At 54.3% G+C, this 20,941-nt stretch overlaps 1 protein-coding gene, 2 long non-coding RNA genes and 1 pseudogene across 3 annotated transcripts; 2 read left to right on the top strand and 2 right to left on the bottom strand.

The window, feature by feature from the left end:
- Positions 1 to 155: 155 nt before the first annotated feature.
- On the bottom strand, positions 156 to 2,871 carry LOC149125797 (uncharacterized). Its single transcript, XR_016211233.1, has 2 exons — positions 2,733 to 2,871; positions 156 to 339 (listed from the first exon to the last, which is right to left on the bottom strand). It is a non-coding gene; the product is annotated as an uncharacterized LOC149125797 (long non-coding RNA).
- LOC149125798 (uncharacterized) lies at positions 1,840 to 3,547 on the top strand. Its single transcript, XR_016211231.1, has 2 exons — positions 1,840 to 1,961; positions 3,355 to 3,547. It is a non-coding gene; the product is annotated as an uncharacterized LOC149125798 (long non-coding RNA).
- Positions 3,548 to 4,264: 717 nt separating this feature from the next.
- FUCA1 (alpha-L-fucosidase 1) lies at positions 4,265 to 20,057 on the top strand. The gene is made up of 8 exons (XM_002716023.6): positions 4,265 to 4,640; positions 6,227 to 6,361; positions 8,630 to 8,767; positions 11,360 to 11,465; positions 17,453 to 17,653; positions 18,069 to 18,262; positions 19,024 to 19,123; positions 19,349 to 20,057. The coding sequence occupies exons 1-8, from the start codon at positions 4,294 to 4,296 to the stop codon at positions 19,487 to 19,489; spliced, it is 1,362 nt and encodes a 453-aa protein (XP_002716069.3). The 5' UTR covers positions 4,265 to 4,293; the 3' UTR covers positions 19,490 to 20,057.
- Positions 15,100 to 17,182, bottom strand: LOC127493514 (ADP-ribosylation factor-like protein 4A; annotated as a pseudogene).
- Positions 20,058 to 20,941: the final 884 nt, after the last annotated feature.

Genomic DNA, 20,941 nt, shown 5'->3' on the forward strand with positions numbered 1-20,941 from the left:
GAGAGGTCCTAAAGCAAATCTTTGGGACCACGCGTGGAATACAGGGGATGACGCTACTGGCTGGGCACGGCTGCCTTGACGACTGACAAGCCAAGGTGTGCGCTGTCCGCCTGCTTTTCCAGTGGGCGCTGGGCTCCGAGCCCGGTCCTGGGTGAACAGGGCAGCCACAGATGAGGTTCTCCCCGTCTTGTGGGGCTTAGGCTCTGCCTTCCGGTAAGAAGAGGGCCAGGCCAGCACTGTGGTGTAGTGGGCTAAGCCTCCGCTTGTGGCGCCGGCATCCCATATGGGCGCTGGTTCTGAGCTGGCTGCTCTTCTTCCAATCCAGCTCTCTGCTGTAGCCTGGGAAAACAGTGGAAGATGGCGCAAATGCTTGGGTCCCTGTACCCATGTGGGAGACCAGAAGAAGATCCTGGCTCCTGACTTCAGATTGGCTCAGCTCTGGCCATTGAGGCCATTTGGGGAGTGAACCAGAGGATGGAAGACCTCTCTCTCTCTCTCTCTCTCTCTCTCTCTGCCTCTCCCTCCCTCTGTCTGTAACTCTACCTCTCTCAAATAAATACAATCTTAAAAAGAAGGAGGAGGAGGAGGAGAGGGCCAATGAGTAAAGAGAGACTTGCAAGCAGTCCCGGGGATGAAAGTGGCAGAACCACGCATGTGATGGGTCTTGCCTGAGGCCTTGACATAAGACAGACCCAGCGGCAGCTCAGCCAGACGCGCCAGCTGGCTATCACCGAGCCTGTGCGAGGTGCTTCTCAATGCCTTCTTTCCCACGGCCCCCACAGCAGCCTGGTGTGCTCCTTTTGCCGACGAGGGACCCTTAGGGTGGCAAAGTCACAGGTGGCTGAGGTCACACATATTGTACTTGGGCCTAGGTATCCACAGGAAACAGTTCCAGGCTTGCCCCCACACCCACCCCCAAGCCCTGCAACACACACACAGACACACAGACCCCAAAACCCATGGATGCTCAAGTCCCTTATATAAAATGGCTCTGTATTTTTTAATTTTTAAAAATTGTATTTGAGGGGCCAGTGCTATGGTGCAGCACTGGCTTCCCATGTGGGCACCAGTTAGAATCCTGGCTGTTCCACTTCTGATTCACCTCCCTGCTAATGTGCCTGGGAAAGCAGTGGAAGATGGCCCAAGTCCTTGGCCCTTGCTCCCATGCAGGAGACCCGGAAGAAGCTCCTGGCTCCTGGCTTTGGATCAGCTCAGTTCTGGCTGTGGCGGCCATTTGGGGGGTGAATCAGTGGATAGAAGATCTCCCTCTCTCTCTCTCTCTCCCTCTTACTCTCACTCTCTCTGCCTCTGCCTCTCTCTGTAACTCTTTCAAATAAATAAATCTTTTAACAATTGCATTTGAAAGGCAAAAAGAGAGAGAAAGAGAGCACACAAAAAAAGAGAGATTTCCTACTGCTTCACTCCCTCAAATACCCACAACCACCAGGGCTGGGCCAGGCCAAAGCCAGGAACCCAAGGCCAAGTGGGTTTCCAAGTACTTGAACCCAAGAGCTCAAACCATCCGCCCTGCATACACCTGCAGTGCAGCTTCAACCACCTGCAGGTGCACCAGAGCCCGCTAAGGCAACGTTAAGTGCTGGTAAGTGGCTACACTGGCTGTTTAGGGACTGATGACAAGAGCCAGCCGCCTGGCAGGTCTAACGCGGAAGCTACAGCTTCCCCAAGCAGTCCTCAGTCCAATGTGTGCGTTCGGAGCCTGCCGCTCCCGGGGGCTGACCGGCAGCAGAGCTGCGGTTTATAAACAGCTCTGTGTGCTCCAGCGCCTGCCCGTCACCCTCTCAGCCTCGGTCAGTGCGATTCTGCTCGCCCATCGCTCAGCGGGGGCATTTTCCTTCTCCGTGACCTCAGATGGCTGCTCCCCCAGCAAACGGGTCTCAGCACACTCCCTGGAGGCCTTGCGGTAGTCTCCTGTGTCAGGCGTTCACCAAGTCCTGCTTTGGGTAAGCAGAAACGCGTGACCCGCGTCCCAGACCAAGGGGCGGATTTGTTCTTGTTTCTTCCAGCTCCTGGGGGCTCCCGGTATTCCCTGCCTCCAAGTGATGTCGTCCCTGGGCCTGCCTCTGTCTTCCATGGCCTTCTCCCTGATCTGCTGGAGTCTTCCAAGGACACCATCCCTGGGTGTGGTCCCTAGTATGCCCTCACCTTAACTGAACCCATTCCACCTGCACAGCCCCTATCTTCGAGAAAGTCACACTTGCCAGTGCCGGGTGCACGCGAAGTTTTCGCCAACGCCATTCCCTCAACCCAGACAGCCCCCGAAGGCAGAGCCCACCCCTCCGGCTGGGTTGGGCAGCAGTCACGAGCTTTCTTCCCCGCGAGATGAGCACCGTGGACGCCTCTGCACGTCCAGTGCCTGGCGAGGACCCAGCACAGAGCCCCAGGGAATCTAGGCAGTGACTGCGGGATACCGAAGCCCTGTGCAGTGTGTTTTGGAGAATCGGCCCTTATTTTAGCCCAGACACCCGTCGTTGCATAAGGCAGAGACCCGGCTCACGTTTCGGAAGGTGAACCTTATGTTCACAGCCTGCGATTCCTGCCAGGAGAGCCAGGCCTTACTTTCCGCACTGGTGAGCCCTTCTCTCATTTTAGCGAGGAAAACGCCCAAGTGCTTGGCCCAAGTCGGCACTCCGTAAATGTCTGTTGAACAAATCCAGCCAGATTTTTAAAACCAGCAGAGTCAAAGTCTTTCTACACTTTCTACACTTTCTCACCTGCCCCTGAAGGTGTGTGGATAGGAGACATGAAAGTCAGAGTCTCATTTCAGCTGCCGCAAGCTAAGTTCCGTATCGCCCAAGCCCAGGAAGCGCTGTGCTCACGAGAAGGCGCGGGTTCTGTCTGAAGGGGTCCGTGACTGCGGGTCCACACAGGATTTCAACACAACCTTGCAGCGGAAGGAACGCGGGAGATAAAGGCAGCAGCTGCCCCAGGAGTGGCAGCAGCAGCGCCGGCTGTGCTTCCTTATCCCTGCCGGCAGGAGGAACTGCTCCGGGCCGTCACCATGGCTCTGTCTTCCCCTGGTGCAAGACAGCAGCAGCACAGAGAGGCACAGACTGCCTCGTCCCACCACTGACCCAAACGGGCGTCCTGATCTTGGGCCGCTCCCTTCCCCCCACCAGGTCTCAGTTTTCCCATCTGTAAAATTGGAAGCATGGGGCCAAGCAAGGCTCTCCAAAGCCCTGCCCAACACGATGGCATTCTCCCTGCTGGCACCTCGACTTTAGAAGGTTGGGGTAGAGGCTGGTCTGTGGCACAGTGCGTTAACGCCCTGGCCTGAAGCCTCAGCATCCCATATGGGCGCTGGTTCTAGTCCCGGCTGCTCCTCTTCCAACCCAGCTCTCTGCTATGGCCTGGGAAAGCAGTACAAGATGGCCCAAGTCCTTGGGCCCCTGAACCCGCTTGGGAGACCCGGAAGAAGCTCCTGGATCCTGGCTTCGGATCGGTGCAGCTCTGGCCATTGCGGTCATCTGGGGAGTGAACCATCGGACAGAAGACCTCTCTCTCTTCCTCTTCTCTCTCTGTGTAACTCTGACTTTCGAATAAGTAAATAAATCTTAAAAAAAAAAAAAAAGAAGGATGGGGTGGTCTCCCTATCGGGTGAGCTCACACACACTTGTTGGGCCTAGACCCTCTTAGCTCCCAATTCTCCAGCCCTAGTAGTTCAGACACATTTCTCGGTGGCGTCCTGTGCACGGGTCTCATTTTCCCCCTAGGTGTTAACCAGCTCAACAAACATGAGGCAGGCAAAACGATCACATCTGCTCTCCTGCCAGCCCCCAGTTTTCTCCTAATGCTTCCTCCCGTCATCCCTCTACCTCATTATTTCTGCCAGGGAGGTGGCACACCCTTCCCACCTGGTAGCCCTGCTACACTACACACAGCTCAAAACGCCCTGTGGCTCCCAGTATACCAAACCCGTGCTGTAACTTCAGCCTCCCCGTGCAGGACTACGGCAGCAAAATGGGCTACTCCCAGTTCCCAGCCCCAGCCGGGCCTTCCCCACCTACAAAACCCCGCAATTAAGTCCCTGCTGAAAATGTTTGTCCCCAGGCGCATCGCTGTCAACGCCTTCGTGCGTCTGTCTCCCTTTGGACGCCAGAGGGCGCTCCAGGAACGGCCGACCTGGAGAGGCCGCGGCTCGGCAGCGAGGCTCTGTGGTTGCCCCGCCCCCTTTTCGTCAGAGCCAATCGCCCGTCAGAGCGGCCGGGGCGTCGCCCCATAGCTGCGCGCTAAGAGGGGCGCCGGAGACGCGGAAGCGGCCGTGCGGGGTCCGGGATGGGGTCTCCGGCGGCGCTGCTGCTGCTCCTGCTGCTGCTCCGGGCGGCCTCGTCGCGGGTCCGCTACACGCCGGACTGGCCGAGCCTGGACTCGCGGCCGCTGCCGGCCTGGTTCGACGAGGCCAAGTTCGGGGTGTTCGTGCACTGGGGCGTGTACTCGGTGCCCGCCTGGGGCAGCGAGTGGTTCTGGTGGCACCTGGACGGCGAGAAGCTGCCGCAGTACCTGCGCTTCATGAGCGACAACTACCCGCCCGGCTTCCAGTACGCCGACTTCGGGCCGCAGTTCACGGCGCGCTTCTTCAACCCGGACGAGTGGGCCAAACTCTTCGAGGCTGCGGGGGCCAAGTGAGTGTGGTTGCGGGCGGGCGGCGCGTGGGGGCGCGGGTCCGAGCTGCGGGCGCAGAGGAGGAGGTATGGCTGGCTGGCAATGTTAGAGATGCAGGCTTCCGGGGGGGGGGGTGTCGTGGGCCCCGCCCGCGCTCGGCTGTGGAGGGGCTGGAGCCAGGCGGAAGATGGGCGGGTGAGCCGGAGGCCAGGACGTTCGGACAGCGGTCACCTGTGGACCTGGGCAGGCACTGCAGCCCCCTGGGACGGCGCTGGGAAGGGGCTGCGCGCGCTCCTTCGGGCCCTGGTGCCCCAGGGTGGGAAGGGAGGGAGGCCGCGTCTGGGGCAGCTCTCCGCCTTCGGCTCCGTTCGTTGCCTTGGGCATACGACTTCCACAAGGGTGGCGGGGACGAGGCGTGGAGCTGTCTGCCACCCCTGCCTGGGCTCCTCCACCTGCTTCCCAGGCTGTAGGTTCTCTTGTACTGAGGAGAAATCGCACCTGGCGGGTAGCGTTTGCATTAGATGTGGGGGAGAGGAAGACCTGGATGGACAGGAAGGCTGTCTGCCTTCCCGGGCTCTGAGAGCTCAGAGCTTCCACATGAAATAAACAAAGTAAAATCTGGGACCCAGCCTCTGGCCAGGCCGTGTACACGAAGGGTGAGGCGAGGGCCCGGGGACAGGAAGGGACTAGTGTCTGGACGCCACCCACGTGGTGTGACCGGGGGGGGGGGGGGGGGGGGGTCTGCGCCCAGGGACCCGTCCCTGCCGGGTTCTGCAGGGCTCAGGTAGTGATGATGGCTTTGACATTTTCCAAGAAGCAGCTGCTGCGAGAGGAATGTGCCCCATGAAACCCACCATGGAATTGGCCCCGGCATCCTGGAAGCCCCGCGCCAGCCAGCACAAGACTGAGGCTTGGCAAGACCAACAGCTTACGCCTCTGTCAGCTGTGTGCAGTAGAGGTCTTTCTCCTCCGGGGCAAAGGAAGAACATGTATAACCTGAAGGGTTGAGGATCAAAAGGCTGAGGTGCACAGCTCGCCTGGCCCCCTGCTCCTCCCTCCCCGGCCTCCTCCTTGCCTGAGGACTCCAGGTCCTGACTTCCTCCAGGTGGCTTCCAAGGGGTGGGAATCCAGCAGCGGCTTTGTGGATGCTGCTGATACAGCTGCTCACCCCCGCGCCCGAGCGCATCTCCCATGGGCGAGTTCTCAGCCTTTTTTTTTTTTTAAATAATTTTGCTTATTTTTTAAAAATATTTATTTATTTATTTGAAAGGCAGTTACAAAGAGAGGAGGAGAGACAGACAGAGAGATCTTCCGTCTGCTGATTCATTCCCCAAATGGCTACAATGGCCGGGGCCAAGAACTGCGTCCGGGTCTCCCACGTGGGTGCAGGGGCCCAAGGGCTTGGGCCATCTTCTGCTGGATCAGAAGTGGAGCAGCCAGGACTCAAACCAGCACCCATGTAGGGTGCCAGCATCGTAGGTGGCAGCTTAACCCTCAGTGCCACAACACTGGCCGCTCTCCCAGCCATTTTGAAAGCCCCGGGCCTGCTGGGCAAGTTCATGTTTGTGGCCTAGCGCTGTTGCTTATATGGTTTTCATGCCCACAGGTATGTGGTGCTGACGACAAAGCATCACGAAGGCTTCACAAACTGGCCAAGTCCTATGTCTTGGAACTGGAACTCTAAGAGCCTGGGCCCACATCGTGATGTGGTTGGTGAGTTGGGAACAGCCATCCGGAAGAGGTGCGTGTCTGCGTCCTCTCTCCTGCCCTAGCCGCCCTGAGTTTTGTGCCCTCTGCGCTGTTCTGTGCTGGGTTTGCATTGAGCAAGTAAGCCGCAGGGCCCCGGGCCACTGAATGAGCAGCCTTCGATGTGGTGGTCACGTGACCCAGAGGAACCCCGTCAGAGAAGTTCAGGGCCAAGTCTGGTCAGGTGAAGGACACCAGCATGGATCACGGGGCTCCACCTGCAGCCCAAGAGGGGTTCCTTCTGGGAAACGTCCAACCCAGAGCCTTTGCCCGCATCTGACGGAGGCCAGGGACCAGCTCTGTCCTCAGCCAGGCCTCTCTAGGCAGACGGGAAGTTAGGGTGACTGACAGAGCAAGCAGGGAGCGGAGGGGCAGCTGAAGTGAGCCGGATCCTGACTCAGGCGCACAACTTCCCAAGATCGGGGTGGGGCAGGGCGCAGAGGACTTGGAGCCCAGGTGTTTCTGCTTGGCCCGGCAGTCCGGGTAGGCTTGCCTGTCAGGAGGAGAATGACATTTGTGGCATTTCCAACTACAGCTCTGCTGTGATTTGCCAGAGTTGACATTCCATCTGAGGGGTCGGCGGCCGCCTGCTCTTGTAAGTCATGGAGTGTGGTTGGGCCCCAGCCTCACCGGTGCCCCGTGTTCACCCCCGTGGCTGCTCTCCAGGTGCGCTCTGAGAGTTGAGCTAGAGACTAGACGGCCTGCAAGGCCTAAAATACTACCTGGATGCTTGTTTAGATTTATTTATTTATTTATTTGAAAGCCAGAGTGTCAGAAAAGGGGGGTGGGGGTGAGAGAGAGAGCTTCCATCTGCTGCTTCACTCCCCAAGTGGCTGTAACAGCGGAGGCTGGGCCAGGCCGAAGCCAAGTGCCTGGAACTCCATCCCGGTCACCCACATGGATGGCAGGACCCCAAGTACTTGGGCCATCATTCACCGCCTCCCGTGTGCATTAGCAGGGACCTGGATGGGGAGCAGAGTAGCTGGCCCTCTGATACGGGATTCAGGAGTCCAGCGTGGCTGCTTAAACCGCTGTGCCAAAACCCCAGCCCTGTACCTCTAAGAGAGTGTAGGGCCTCCTGTGCCCTGGGCAGTGTTGCTTCCCAGAGCTGTGCTTTGCTAATAAGCCTGCTGGGTTGATTAGCTCTGGACTCAGAAGTCACATGGCTGTCTCTCTTGCAGGCATATGGTGAGTAACTGACTTCAGATCCTTCTTAGCTGTGCCATCGCGGGGTTATCCTTGTGTACTCAGTAACGTTTTGTAACACTGACCTGTTGTTGTTGTTGTTGTTGTTAAGGTTTGTTTGAAAGACAGAGTTAGAGGGAGAGACAGAGAACTTCCGTCTGCTGGCTCATTCCCCCAGATGGCTGTGACAGCCAGGCCTGGGCCAGGTAGAAGCCAGGAGGAGGTTCACACTCTGTCTGGGTCTCCCACGTGAGTGGCAGGGGCCCAAGTACCTGGACCGTCGTCTACTGCTTTCCTAGGTGCATTAACAAGGAGCTAGATCAGAAGTGGAGCAGCCAGGAAATTGAACAAGGGCTACAATGTGGGATGCTGATGTCGCATTGGGCTTAACCCAATGTACCACAACGCTGGCTCTCATACTATTTTTTTAATTGAAGCAATAATTGGACATGTTAATAAACTATATGTTATTGAGTTTTTTACTTAAAAGATGTGTGTTTAAGTTACTTTACTTTTTTTTTTAAGATTTATTTGAGAGGCAGAGTTACAGAGAGAGAGAGGTCTTCCATCTTCTGGTTCACTCCCCAAATGGCTACAATGGCCAGAACTGGGCATATCTGAAGCTGGGAACAAGCAGCTTCTTCCAGGTCTCCCATACAGGTGCAGGGGCCGAAGGACTTGAGCCATCTTCCACTGCTTTCCCAGGCCATTAGCATGTAGCTTGATTGGAAATGGAACAGCTGGGACACGAACCAGCACCCATATGCAATGCTGGTACTGCAGACAGAGGCTTAACCTACCACGTCATAACACCAGCCCTTTTAAATGACTTTGTGATGTTAAGTTATCTATGTATAAAAAGTAGTTAAATAGATTTTCAAAAACACAATAGACCCAATCTTTTTCTTAAGTGAATGATAAGAAATAATTTAAGGAGATAATTTTGGATTCTACCCCCCTGCATGCTATAGTAGGTGAATTTCAAGAAGCTATTAAAAAAAAACTGGAATTGATTTTTCTTAAAATTATGTGTTTGTTCTTTGCTTCCCAACAGTTTCTTTCCTGTTTTCTGTTCTAGGAACATACGATATGGACTGTACTACTCACTCATGGAGTGGTTCCATCCATTCTACCAACAGGATAAGAAAAATGGCTTCAAAACACAGTATTTTGTCAACACAAAGACACTGCCAGAACTGTACGACCTTGTTAACAAGTAAGGGCTGGAAGTGTTTGGTCTGATGACCTCTGGCAGTGAACTCAGACCTTCCTGATGACCTCTGGCAGTGAACTCAGACCTTCCCATGGGGTGCTATTCAAAAAGAGAGGCGGCAGGTTTAAAGAAAAAGTCTGAAAGACAGCAAAACGGTCAAAGTGATGGTTTGCATTAAGGCAAAATATTTTTTTTTTCCCAGCCAACTTTCCGCAGCGTCTCTTCCTTCTACTCTGGTCACACTGGAACAGACTGAGAGTTGTCAGGACTTCAGTTCCCTCCTTGTGTGGTGTTTTCCCTGCATCAGGACCTGGGGGGCGGTGTCAGGCGGCGTGTGTTACACGCATGAAGCAGCCCCCTGCCGGGCCTGAGCCTGTCGCCGTAGAGTGGGGATCGCAGAGCCTGCTGAGGAGGGCTCGGAATCACACACCAGACGTAGCTGTCACGCTGCCTGGTGCAAAGCAGGGTGCTGGTGGTGTTCATCTTTTTAAAAAAGTTTCTTCTTCTTATTTGTTTGAAAGAAATAAACAGGGAGAGAGCTCTTCCATCTGCTGGTTCAATCCCGGATGCCTGCAGCAGCAGGGCTGGGCCGGACTGAGGTCAGGAGCCAGGAACTCGCTCCACGCCTCCTGTGTGGGCGCAGGGACCAAGTACTTGAGCGGCACTGCTGCCTCCCTGGGAGCGCATCTGCACGAGCTGGAGCCAGAAGTGGAGCTGGGACTCAGCCTCGGGCATCCAAAGTGGCTTTGTGTTTGCTTTTGTTTTTAAGATTTAGTTCTTTATTTTAAATATTTATTTATTTATTTGAAAGACAGAGTTACAGAGAGGCAGAAAGAGAGAAAGAGAGAGAGGTCTTCCATCCGCTGGTTCACTCCCTAAATAGTCCCTACGGCTGGAGCTGCGCCGATCTGGAGCCAGGAGCCAGGAGCCTCCTCCAGGTCTCCCATGTGGGTGCAGGGGCCCAAGGACTTGGGCCATCTTCCACTGCTATCCCAGACCATAGCAGAGAGCTGGATCGGAAGTGGAGCAGCCAGGACTCAAACCTGTGCCCATATGGAATGCCGGCACTATAGGCAGATGCTTAACCTACTACACCACAGCGCCAGCCCCAAGATTTTATTTTTTAAAAGATCAATTTTGTTTATTTGAAAGACAGTTAGAGAGAAAGAGAGGGACAGAGAGGTCTTCCATCTGCTGGTTCACTCCCCAAATGACTGCAATGACCAGGGCTAGGCCCTATTTATTTATTTATTTATTTATCTATTTATTTGAAAGTCATAGTTACAGCAATTCCATACGGGTGCTGGTTTGAGTCCTGGCTGCTCCACTTCTGGTCCAGCTCCCTGCTAATGCGCCTGGAGGGCAGCAGAGGATGGCCCAAGTCCTTGGGCCCCTGCACCCACATGAGGGACCCGGAAGAGGCTCCTGGCTTTGGCCTGGCCCAGTCCTGGCTATTGTGGCCATTTAGGGAGTGAACCAGCAGATGGAAGACCTCTCTCTCTGTAACTCTTCCCTTTCAAATAAACAGAGCTTTAAAAAAAAAAGAAGTGTTGAAATCCATGCAGGTTTTTTTTTTTTTAACACGAGTGGACTTTTTGAAGACCTCATTGTATGCATGGATTTCAAAAAAATTTGTGCCAAAATAAATTTATCTTTTAATTCCACTTTCCATAAACTTTCTGAAGCACCCACATACATTGATTATAAATCTTTTTTCTTTTTTTTAAATTATTTATTTGAGAGGTAGAGTTACAGATAGAGAGAGGGAGAGTCAGAGAGCAAGGTATTCCATCCCCTGGTTCACTTCCCAATTGGCTGCAACAGTCGGAGCTGCGCCAATCTGAAGCCAGGAGCCAAGAGCTTCTAGGTCTCCCACATGGGTGGAGGGGCCCAAGGACTTGGGCCATCTTCTGTTTTCCAAGGCCATAGCAGCAAGCTGGATTGGAAGAGGAGCAGCCAGGGTTCATCCAGTGCCCATATGGGATGCCGGTGCTGCAGGTGGAGGCTTAGCCCCTGACACCACAGTGCCGGCCCCTATAATTCTTTTTTCTTTTTTTTAAGATTTATTTATTTATTTGAAAGAGTTACACAGAGAGAGAAAGAGAGGCAGAGAGAAAAGTCTTCCATCCCCAACTGGCTGCAATGGCCAGAGCTACACCAATCCAAAGCCAGGAGCCTGGACGTTCTTCTGGGTCTCCCACGCAGGTGCAAGGACTTGGGCCATCTTCCACTTCTTTCCCAGGCCACAGCAGAGAGCTAGATCGGAAGTGGAGCAGCTGGGACTCAAACTGGTGCCCATATGGGATGCTGGCATTGCAGGCAATGGCTTTAACCACTATGCCACAGTGCCGCCGCCCCCCCCCCCATAATTCTTTTTTCTAAAAAGAAATAAAAAAGATGAGGAGGGAATAAACCAAAACGCTGTTTGTCTTAGACAGCGGTTGCGTTAACAAGGTGATTTGTTGTGGTGTTGTCCCATCCTCTGCATTGTGATTTTGTACTTTCATAGTAGGGAAAATTAAGTTTTAAATATTTGCTGAAAAAAAGTCTGAACGCACTGACCCAGCAGTGGCATCGCGATCACCTGTCTTCCAGCTACAAGCCTGACCTGATCTGGTCTGACGGGGAGTGGGAGTGTCCTTACACCTACTGGAACTCCACGGAGTTTCTCGCTTGGCTCTACAACGACAGCCCTGTCAAGGTATGGATTACATAACTTACTTCTTTGTTTTTCTTCATTCTCTTTTTCAAGATTTATTTATTGAGGCCACATTGTGCCATAGCAGGTTAAGCCACCACCTACAGCGCTGGCCTCCCATTTAGGCACCAGTTTGATTCCCAGCTGCTCCACTTCCGATCAGCTCCCTGCTAATGGCCTGGGAGAGCAGTGGAAGATAGCCCAAGTGCTTGGACCCCCGCACCCATGTGGGAGACCCGGAAGAAGCTCCTGGCTTCAGCCTGACCCGGCCCTGGTCTTTGAGGCCATTTGGGGAGTGACCCAGCAGATTGAAGATTCTCTCTCTGTGTCTCTTCCTCTCTTTCTCTAACTCTGCCTTTCAAATAAATCTTTAAAATGGATCTTTAAAAAAAAAGATTTGTTTATTTGAAATTCAGAGTTACAGAGAGAGTGGGAGAGACAGAGAGAGAGAGAGAGAGAGAGATCTTCCGTCTGCTACTTCATGCCCCAGATGCCTGTAATTACTGGATTAGGTCTGGGCCAAAGGCAGGAGCCAGGAACTCAATCCGGGTTTCCCATGTGGGTGGCAGGGACCCAGGGGCTTGAGCCATCGTTTGCTCCCTCCCAGGATTCACATTGGCAGGAAACTAGAATCAACAGCAGAGCCAGAACTCAGAACCAAGTACTTGGATGTGAGAGGTGGGTGTCTTTTTTTTTTTTTTTTAAGATTTATTTATTTAAAACGCAAAGATAGAGAGAAGGGTGAGAGATCTTCCATCCATTGATTCACTCCCCAAATGGCTGCAACAGCCGGGGCTAGGCAGGTCCAAAGCCAGGAGCCAGGAACTTCCTCTGGATCTCCCACGTGGGTGCGGGGCCTGAGTACTTGGGCTGACTCCCACTGCTTTCCCAGGCACATTATCAGGGAGTTGGATCAGAAGTGGAGTAGCTGAGTAGCCTATAAGCGATGCTGGCACTGCAGACAGGGGCTTAACCTTTAAAAAAAAAAAAAAGATTTATTTATTTATTTATTTATTTGAACGGCAGAGTTACAGAGAGGCAGAGAGAGAGAGAAAGAGAGGTCTTCCAAACTCTGGTTCACTCCCCCAGATGGCTGCAAAAAAACCTAGATCTGTGCCAATCCAAAGCCAGGAGCATCTCTGGGTCTCCCACACGGGTGCAAGGGCCCAAGGACTGGGCCATCTTCCACTGTTTTCCCAGGCCATAGCAGAGAATTGGGTTGGAGGTGGAGCAGCTGGGACTAGAACCAGCGCCCACATGGGATGCTGGCACTGCAGGTGGTAGCTTTACCCACTACGCCACAGCGCCAGCCTGAGGCTTAACCTTCTAAACCACAGTGCCAGCCCAGAGAGGTGGGTGCCTTAACCAACTTTTTTTTTTTTTCTTAAGATTTATTTATGTATTTGAGAGAAGCAGAGAAAGAAAGGTCCTCTAGCCACTGGTTCACTCCCCAAATGGCTGCAACAGCCAGACCTGGGCCGATCCGAAGCCAAGAGCCAAGAGCTTCTTCAAGGTCTCCCATGCAGGTGCAGGGGCCCAAACACTTAGGCCATATTCCACTGCTTTCCCAGGCCATAGCAGAGAGCTGGATCAGAAAAGAAGCATCGGAGACTGTCGCTCCCCGTCTTCATGGAGGAATGACACTAAACCCTGCCTAGGCTTCATATCCGAGTCACGGCACCATTATGTCGCTCCCCGTCTTCGTGGAGGAGCGACACTGAACCCTGCGCTGTTCTTTCATCTGCTCGGTCCTCCCCGGGTTTGCTGCTGGTTCTTCCCGGGTTGGCTACCGACCCTTCCACCTCCGTGGAAGGGCGGTTCCCCCTGCCACATTCCCCACTTCCGCAGGGGAGCGGCACACCGCCGGCCGGCTCTCTCGGGGGCTGCACAGGTGTTCCCCTTAGATGTTCCTGGTGCATGCCGTCTCTCTCCTCCTTTATAGTCCTCCTCCGCCAATCCTAACTCGGCTGCCCACACGCCGAGTACGCTGCTCTCCTCCAATCAGGAGCAGGATCAGCTCCTGGAGGTCATCACTCAAGTTGGCAAGAGGCAGCTGCGTAGAAGCTGTTTTCTTCTCTCCCAGCGCCATATTGTGGGAGAGCAGATGCATAGAATAAGTCTTAATTCCAGTAACTTAGTCCAGTCCGGGTTGCTCCCCACAGGAGACTAGAACCACTGCCCAAATGGGATGCCAGCATTGCAGGCAGAGGCTTAGCCTGCTAAGCCACAGTGCTGGCCCCTTAAGTTTTAATTTAATCTCCTTTTGTTATGATGAGTACAAAGTGTTTTCAGTTATTTCCTTGTGTTGGCCACCCTGTTATAAAATTTGCGGCTGTGTTGGATGTTTACATTCAGATAGTCCATAGTTCAGCTAAACCTTGAGGGGAGGAGGAGAACATTTGACTGTTAACTTCTCTTGAGCTCAGCAAAGAAAGCAGTGTAGTGGACACCAGGTTCTCAGCTTACAAAACTGCCCAGCGTGACCTCAGACAAGTCCTGTCCCCTCTGTTTCCCTTCCAACACAAGCATGCTTCAGGAAGCTCATGAAAAGTGCAATCAGGAGATATTTATTTTGGCACACAATTTGAAATCCATGCATATTTTTTTCTCATGTGCCTTTATTTAAAAAAGAATTTATTTATTTATTTATTTTAAAGGCAGAGTTACAGAGAGACAGAGAGAGAGAGAGAGAGAGAAATCTTTCATCTGCTGGTTCACTCCCCAAATGGCCACAGTGGCCGGAACTAGGCTGATCTGGAGCCAGGAGCCTCCTCCAGGTCTCCCACACATTTGAGCCATCTCCTACTGCTTTCCCAGGCCATAGCAGAGAGCTGGATCAGAAGAAGAGCAGCCAGGACTCGAATTGGCACCCATATGGGATGCCAGCACAGCAGGTGGCGGCTTTACCTGCTATGCCACAGCGCTGGCCCCTTTCATATGCCTTTTTATTAAAGTTTTCCAACATAATATTATCTAGAGGGCCCAGCGCCATGGCTCACTTGGCTAATTCTCCACCTGTGGTGCCGGCATCCCATGTGGGCGCCGGGTTCTAGTCCCAGCTGCTCCTCTTCCAGTCCAGCTCTCTGCTGTGGCCCGGGAGGGCAGTGGAGGATGGTCCAAGTGCTTGGGCCCTGCACCCACATGGGAGACCAGGAGGAGGCACCTGGCTCCTGGCTTCAGATCAGCACAGCACGCTGGCCGTAGTGGCCATTTGGGGGGTGAACCAGCGGAGGGAAGACCTTTCTCTGTCTCTCTCTCTCACTGTCTGTAACTCTACCTGTCAAATAAATAAATAAATAAATCTTTAAAAAATATTATCTAGAATTAAGGTACGGAATTAGATTCCAGAAAATGCCAAAAACCATTTGGTCAAAAGTTTAAAAAGCAAACACTTCCTTCTCCATTCCTTAGACAAAAAAAGGACTGGTTGGACCAGTGTGACCAATATGACCTTTAACCTACCTTAATATTTCCATTCATTTGCATTTCAGTTTAGCTTACACAGCCTTGAATGCAATTTCCTTGTGAAGGCTTCTCCTAAAAGGACACTAGCACAAAACACTAGGCAGACACTCTTTCAAGTTTTATCTCACTAACTTCAGTCGATTTCCACAACTGTTGTCTGGTCAGTTTACCGTCCTTGCTTGGCTTCCCAGAGCAGTGGCACCAGAAGGGAGGAAGAGAGGAAGAGACTGCTTCCGGAGGCACTGCACCTCGGCGGCCTCCGCGCGGCAGCAGGGTGGACATCTCAATGTCCAGCAAAACAAAGCTTTAAGTGGCTCCCATTGTCAGGATCGGACCAGAGCAAACCTGCTCCGCACGGATGTAAAAGCTGCGGGTGCGCTCCTTTCTCTGTGCTGACATTTCTCTCCTTTAATCATCGTGTCATGTGGTTCCTCGAGTCCTGCTTTAGTTCATCTCCCGTGTGCACAGGTAGGCTGCACGTGCCAAGCTCCGTCCCCCATTGCTGACAAGAGAGACCTGTGTTCCCTGGTCTTGTTTATTAGCACAGGGACTGCTTGATGTTCTGCTGTCCTGGTTATTTTGTGGAGTTCAGGTCTTGCATCTTCCATCCTTTCAACATCAACCGAGCCCACACCGAGCACAGTGCCATCTGTGCCCGTGGTGTAAGACTTCCGTGGTGGCCTTAATTTCTCCTGGCCACCTACATCCCAGAAGTGAGGAGTAACTATTTTAGAATTTCCCAAGGTTACCCCAGTCGTCTCAGTGTCACACCCTTTGGTAAGTACAGTATTTACAAATTTGTTGAAGTATAGCCCCTAGAAGACAGTTAACTTTCCCGCACAGTCCAAACCCAGAACGCCAGGTGGAAGGATTGAAACGGGAGCAGGCTGGACAGGATGCAGGTCTGCCCTGACAGTCCAGTTTCCTTTTCCAGCTGCAGGTGAGTGTCCCAGAAGGAAATGCTTTCTTCTTACTGCTTTACAGTTTCTTGTCCTGGTGGGTTCAGCCACATGACGGCTGCTTGGGAGGCCTCTGGTAGCTGTCCAGGGCCTCGGTGCGCCGGGCCGCCCCAGTGGCGCCTGTTCCGTGCACAGTGATTTCATAGTGCACATGTTCATAAGTTTGTTGAAGGACCCTCATATGAATGAATTTTCTTTTTCTCTTTAATTTTTTATTTATTTCCACTTTGCTTGAAAGAAGCAGAGACAGACAGAGATCTCTCCACTGATTAACTCCCCAAATGCCCACAACAGCCAGAGCTAGGCCAGGCCGAAACCAGGAGCCCAGAACTCAGTCAGGGCCTCCCATGTGGGTGGCAGGGACTCAGATCTTGAACCAGCACCTGCCGCCTCCCATGATGCACATTAGCAGGAAGCTGGAGTCAGGAGCAGGGCTGGAACCCAGACGCTCTGATATGGGATGCAGGTGTCCCAGTTAAATATTTATTTATTTGAGAGAGTTACAGAGAGAGAGAGAGTCCATCTACTAGTTCACTCCCCAGAGGGCCACAAAGGCCAAGGCTGGGCCAGGCTGAAGCCAGGAGATTCCACATGGGTGACAGGGACCCAAACATGTGTGCTACCTTCCACTGCAAGAAACTGGCTTGGAAGTGTAGCAGCCACGACACAAAGTGGTGCCCATATGGGATGCCAGCAGCGCAACAGGTTTACCTGCTATGCCACAATGCCTGCCCCTTCAGACAGCATCTTAACTGCTGAGCCAAGAACCTGCTGCAGACTTCAGGATTTTTTTTACCAAAATAAGCTTACCTTTCAGGCAAGCTCTTGGCTTTGCAATCAAGATGCCCATTAGAACACCCACCCATCTCTCATATCAAAGGCCTGGGTTTGCTACCCGGCTCCATTCCTGACTCCAGCTTCCTGTTAATGCAGACCCTGAGGGGCAGCGCTGATGGCTCAGGTTAACTGTGGTCCTGCCACTCGAGCAGGAGACCTGGGTTGTGTTCCTGGCTCCCGAGATGAGATGAATCCCCCAGCCTGGGCCACTGTGGGCGTTTGGGAGTAAACCGGTAGATAGGAGTGTCCTCTCTCTCCCTCCCTCTCGCTCTCGCTCTCTCTCTCCCTGTGCCACTCAAAGATCTCTAAAAAGAATGAAAACTGTTTTCTGTTGATTGCATCCTCCATGGAGGTTTTGAAGTCCCCTTGTAGGAGGTTTGCCGGGTGATCTTTAAAGCACTGCCCGGCCCCGACCCACACCTCTGGATCCGGGTTTCTCAGCCTCAGCGCCATCAACATCGGGGGCTGGGCATTCCCTTGAGAGGGGCTGCCCCGTGTCCTGTAGGACCTTTTACAGCATCTCTGCTCTCTGCCCACTGGCCCCAGTGGCATCAACACAGTCGTGATCACCCCGAATGTCTCCAGGCTTTGCCAAATGTCCCCTCCAGGGAAACCATCCCCAGCTCCAGACTGTCGGCCCCTGGCTTCTGAACCGACTCAGCCTGTCACAGTGCGTGATGTAAACAAGCGGGCAGGGCAGCTAACTCCGGGTGCTCCTCCCTCCTCTAGGATGAGGTGGTGGTGAATGACCGATGGGGTCAGAACTGCTCCTGTCGCCACGGAGGGTACTACAACTGTCAAGATAAGTACAAGCCGCAGGTCTTGCCGGATCACAAGTGGGAGATGTGCACCAGCATCGACAAGGCGTCCTGGGGCTATCGTCGCAACATGGTGTTGTCGGACATCACCAGCGAGTCCGAAATCATCTCTGTAAGAGTGCCTGGGCACGAGCTGTTGTTTTTAACTACCGGCTCCTTGCCACGCCCACGCCAGCTCCGCCCCGCCACCCCCGCCCCCTCCCCCCTGCAGCGGGTGCTCCCCTCCGGCCCCCTGGTCTCCGGGCCGGTCAGTCCCCGTGTTCCCTGCCCAGCTGTCCCTCGGGCTCTGACACCATGGGCTTCCGAGACCATGCTGCTGCCCGCTGCGGCTGGGCACCCCCCAACCGGGTCCATCCGTTTCTCCATCTTTAGCCAGGGTTTTTCAGGTTTCCTGTATGAGTCTGTCCACCTTTTTACAATGGCGGGAAATAGACAGTATTGTTTCTACACCAAAGGCTGCCCGCAGCAGGGAGGGTCTGCCCGGAGTCTGCTCGCGGCATAACGGGCCCGGGTCTCTGCCCCTCCAGGAACTGGTGCAGACGGTGAGTCTGGGAGGCAACTACCTTCTCAACGTGGGCCCCACCAAGGACGGGCTGATAGTGCCCATCTTCCAAGAGAGACTCCTGGCCGTGGGGAAGTGGCTGAGCGTCAACGGGGAGGCCATCTACGGCTCGAAGCCGTGGCGCGTGCAGCTCGAGAAGAACGTGTCGGCGTCCGTGTGGTGAGTCGTCCTCGGCCGTCGCAGCACGGGGACCGTGGCCCGCGCCCCGCGCCGGGCGGCCATGGGTCCGCAGCGCCGCCAGCCAGGCTGGAAGGCCTCTCTCAGGCTATAAGTCGTGTGCCCCAGCACGTCTTTGACGAGGGAGTGTGGAAAGGGGAGGAGCCACGAAGCGCAGTCCATGTGACTGTGACCGTGACCTTGCCGCCGAGGTTAGTAACGGTTAGTTACCTTCACAGGGTTACTAACTACTAACTACAGTAGTAGTAGTAACTACTAACAGTAGTTATAACTACTTCACAGGGCCGTTTGAGGATTAAATGAAACCGTGTAGGTAAAGCATCCGCGAGTGCCAGGCTGTGTCCCGAGGAAGGCAGCTGCGGGGTTACGGCGGCGCACGCCGGCCTGCAGATCCCCGTGCCGGATGAGTTTCCATTTTCTCCTCTCACCGTCCGCGTGTGCCCTGGCCCTGTTGCACCCTCCACTAGTTTCCCATGGGTTTGGGGTTGAAAAAAGAGGGTGAACGGCTCCAGTCTGAAATAAGCGATAGGAAGAGTTAATTTTAAAGGAAGACTCAACCTAGAAGAGAGGGAAGATGGACGGCGCCAGAGGAGCTGCGCTGCCTGCGTCCCCGCTGCAGACGCGGGCCTCGCACTGCCCGTGCTCCCCAGTGGGCCGTGCACTTGGGACTCAGTGACGGGGCGGGGGGGCGGCCTGCCGTTCCTTCTCAGGACACTGTGACACCGACGCTGGCTTTTTCCCAGGTACACCTCGAAAGGACCAGCCGTGTATGCCATTTTCCTGCACTGGCCGGAAGATGGAGTCCTACGCCTGGAGTCCCCTGTGCCTACCTCATTTACAAAGGTGGGGTGCCTCTGCTGGGCCTTCCTGGGGTGCAGCCTTGCCCAGAGCAGTTGGCACCCCCTGCTGCGTCCCACCCCTTCCCCCGTCTCTCCCGCCTTGCCTTGCGCTGTTTTGAGGCTGCCCCGCCCCGCCCTGCCCTGCCCTGCCCTGCTCGGCCCAGCCCGGCCCGCCCCACCCCGCCCCGCCCGGCGCTCTCTAACACTGCTTCCCTTTTGCCGTCTGCAGATGAAGATGCTTGGGGTCCAAGCGGAGCTGAAGTGGACTGTGAGCCCCGGGAAGGGACTCCTGATTTCCCTGCCCGCACTGCCACTCCCTGCTCTTCCGGTGGAGTTTGCCTGGACAGTGAAGCTGAAAGGAGTGCTGTGAGCGTGCTGGCCGGGGCAAGGGGGCCCTGCGGTGCTGCCCTGGTTCCTTCCCTCTCGGGACCGCACCGCAATAAACGCTTCTCCCTGCCCAGACGTGGCTTTGCCAACACACATTCATCAGATGAACTGAGTGCGTGACAGATTTCTTAATGATCCAAGATCCTAGTGCGATCCATGGCCTTATCCCTCTGAGCGGCCAAAGAAGGCACCGAACAGTTAACCCCTCCGCTCCCATGCTTGGGCATCACCTACAGTGGAAACCTCGCTCTGTGTGGGATACCCGGCCTCCTTCCTCCGGGACTTCAGATCAAGAAGCAGCCAAGTCCACCTGCTGCTGCTCGAAGGAGGGGGAAAGGGTTTGGCAAACTCAGCCACCGCCAAACTCCTCCCGCAAGGGGCAGGACGGGGTCCGCAGGCTGCTGCTGTCTTCCGGAGCACCCAGGGCCCCGAACCTCGGCATGTGAACCTCGGTGTGCGAACCTCGGTGTGCATACGGCTACACTGTCACAGTGACCGCTGCCATTCTGCCTTGCCTTGAAATCAAGTAAATAAACGTGTGTGTCAGATCACCCGGGCCAGAACGCGTGCTGTAGGATCCTTCCCCGGTGTCAGTGTGGGCTGCTTGCAGCTCTGTGGCCAGCGCCTGGTCGGTGTGTTTGACACAGCAGCTCACGGGTCTAGCATTCTGCCGGTTCTCTGCGCCTCACCTGCAGTGCCGGCCCTCCGAGTCGACCACCTGTTCCACCTCTTCAGTTCTAGGTCTCAGCAAGTTCTCTTTTATTTGATAAATATGCATCAAAATCTTTACATAGGGATTGTATTTTTCTTAAGCATGTGTGGGACACCTGCAAATCTCAAGTAATGAACTGGTGTCCTAGAGACAACATAATTCAAGGATAATAACAGAAACTCAGATGGGAAAAAAAAACTAAGGCAAATGCATAGTGTGAAATGTTTGTGTTGAAGAGGCTGGAGTTTAACGAGCTATCTTGTGGAAGTGGCACGGGGCACCCGGTGGATGGGCGAGTCCCTAGCTAAGGGCAGTAAAACCCTCCCAGATCTGCCCAGAGATGCAGAGTACCTAATGGGGGTTGGGGGGAGACCAGTGGGACCTTGGGAAGACAAACACCCTAACCCTCAGGGGGCTGCCGTTTGGTGGTGATCTGTGGCCCCCTCGGCTCGCCGTCCCTGCTGCAGCCTGAGCCCCTGCTGGCCTGCCCACAGCTCCCCTGCAGCGTGTTAAGCCCCGCTCCGTGCCCTCTCTCACCTGCTCCGGTGAATTCTTTGATCATCCACATCGATGACGGAAGTCAGTCGCTTCCTGAGACGCTATTCCCTGTCCACGTAAAGACAGTCCAGAGAAAGCAGAGATAATGAAACTGAAAGCAGACACCACAGGAACTGTGGTGATCCCTGAGAGGGAAGCTTGATTCTTGGGTGCACCAGCAACGCA

This window comes from Oryctolagus cuniculus, chromosome 7 (genome assembly GCF_051225735.1).
Source record: "Oryctolagus cuniculus isolate XC-2025 breed Fujian yellow rabbit chromosome 7, ASM5122573v1, whole genome shotgun sequence".
Classification (NCBI taxonomy): domain Eukaryota; kingdom Metazoa; phylum Chordata; class Mammalia; order Lagomorpha; family Leporidae; genus Oryctolagus; species Oryctolagus cuniculus.

What these genes read in the sequence shown, in the direction of transcription:
- FUCA1 (XM_002716023.6), top strand. Translation starts at nt 4,294, where the DNA reads ATGGGGTCTCCGGCGGCGCTGCTGCTGCTCCTGCTGCTGCTCCGGGCG. An exon ending in GCGAGTCCGAAATCATCTCT is followed by an intron (nt 17,654 to 18,068) that starts GTAAGAGTGCCT and finishes CTGCCCCTCCAG; the next exon opens with GAACTGGTGCAGACGGTGAG. An exon ending in TGCCTACCTCATTTACAAAG is followed by an intron (nt 19,124 to 19,348) that starts GTGGGGTGCCTC and finishes TGCCGTCTGCAG; the next exon opens with ATGAAGATGCTTGGGGTCCA.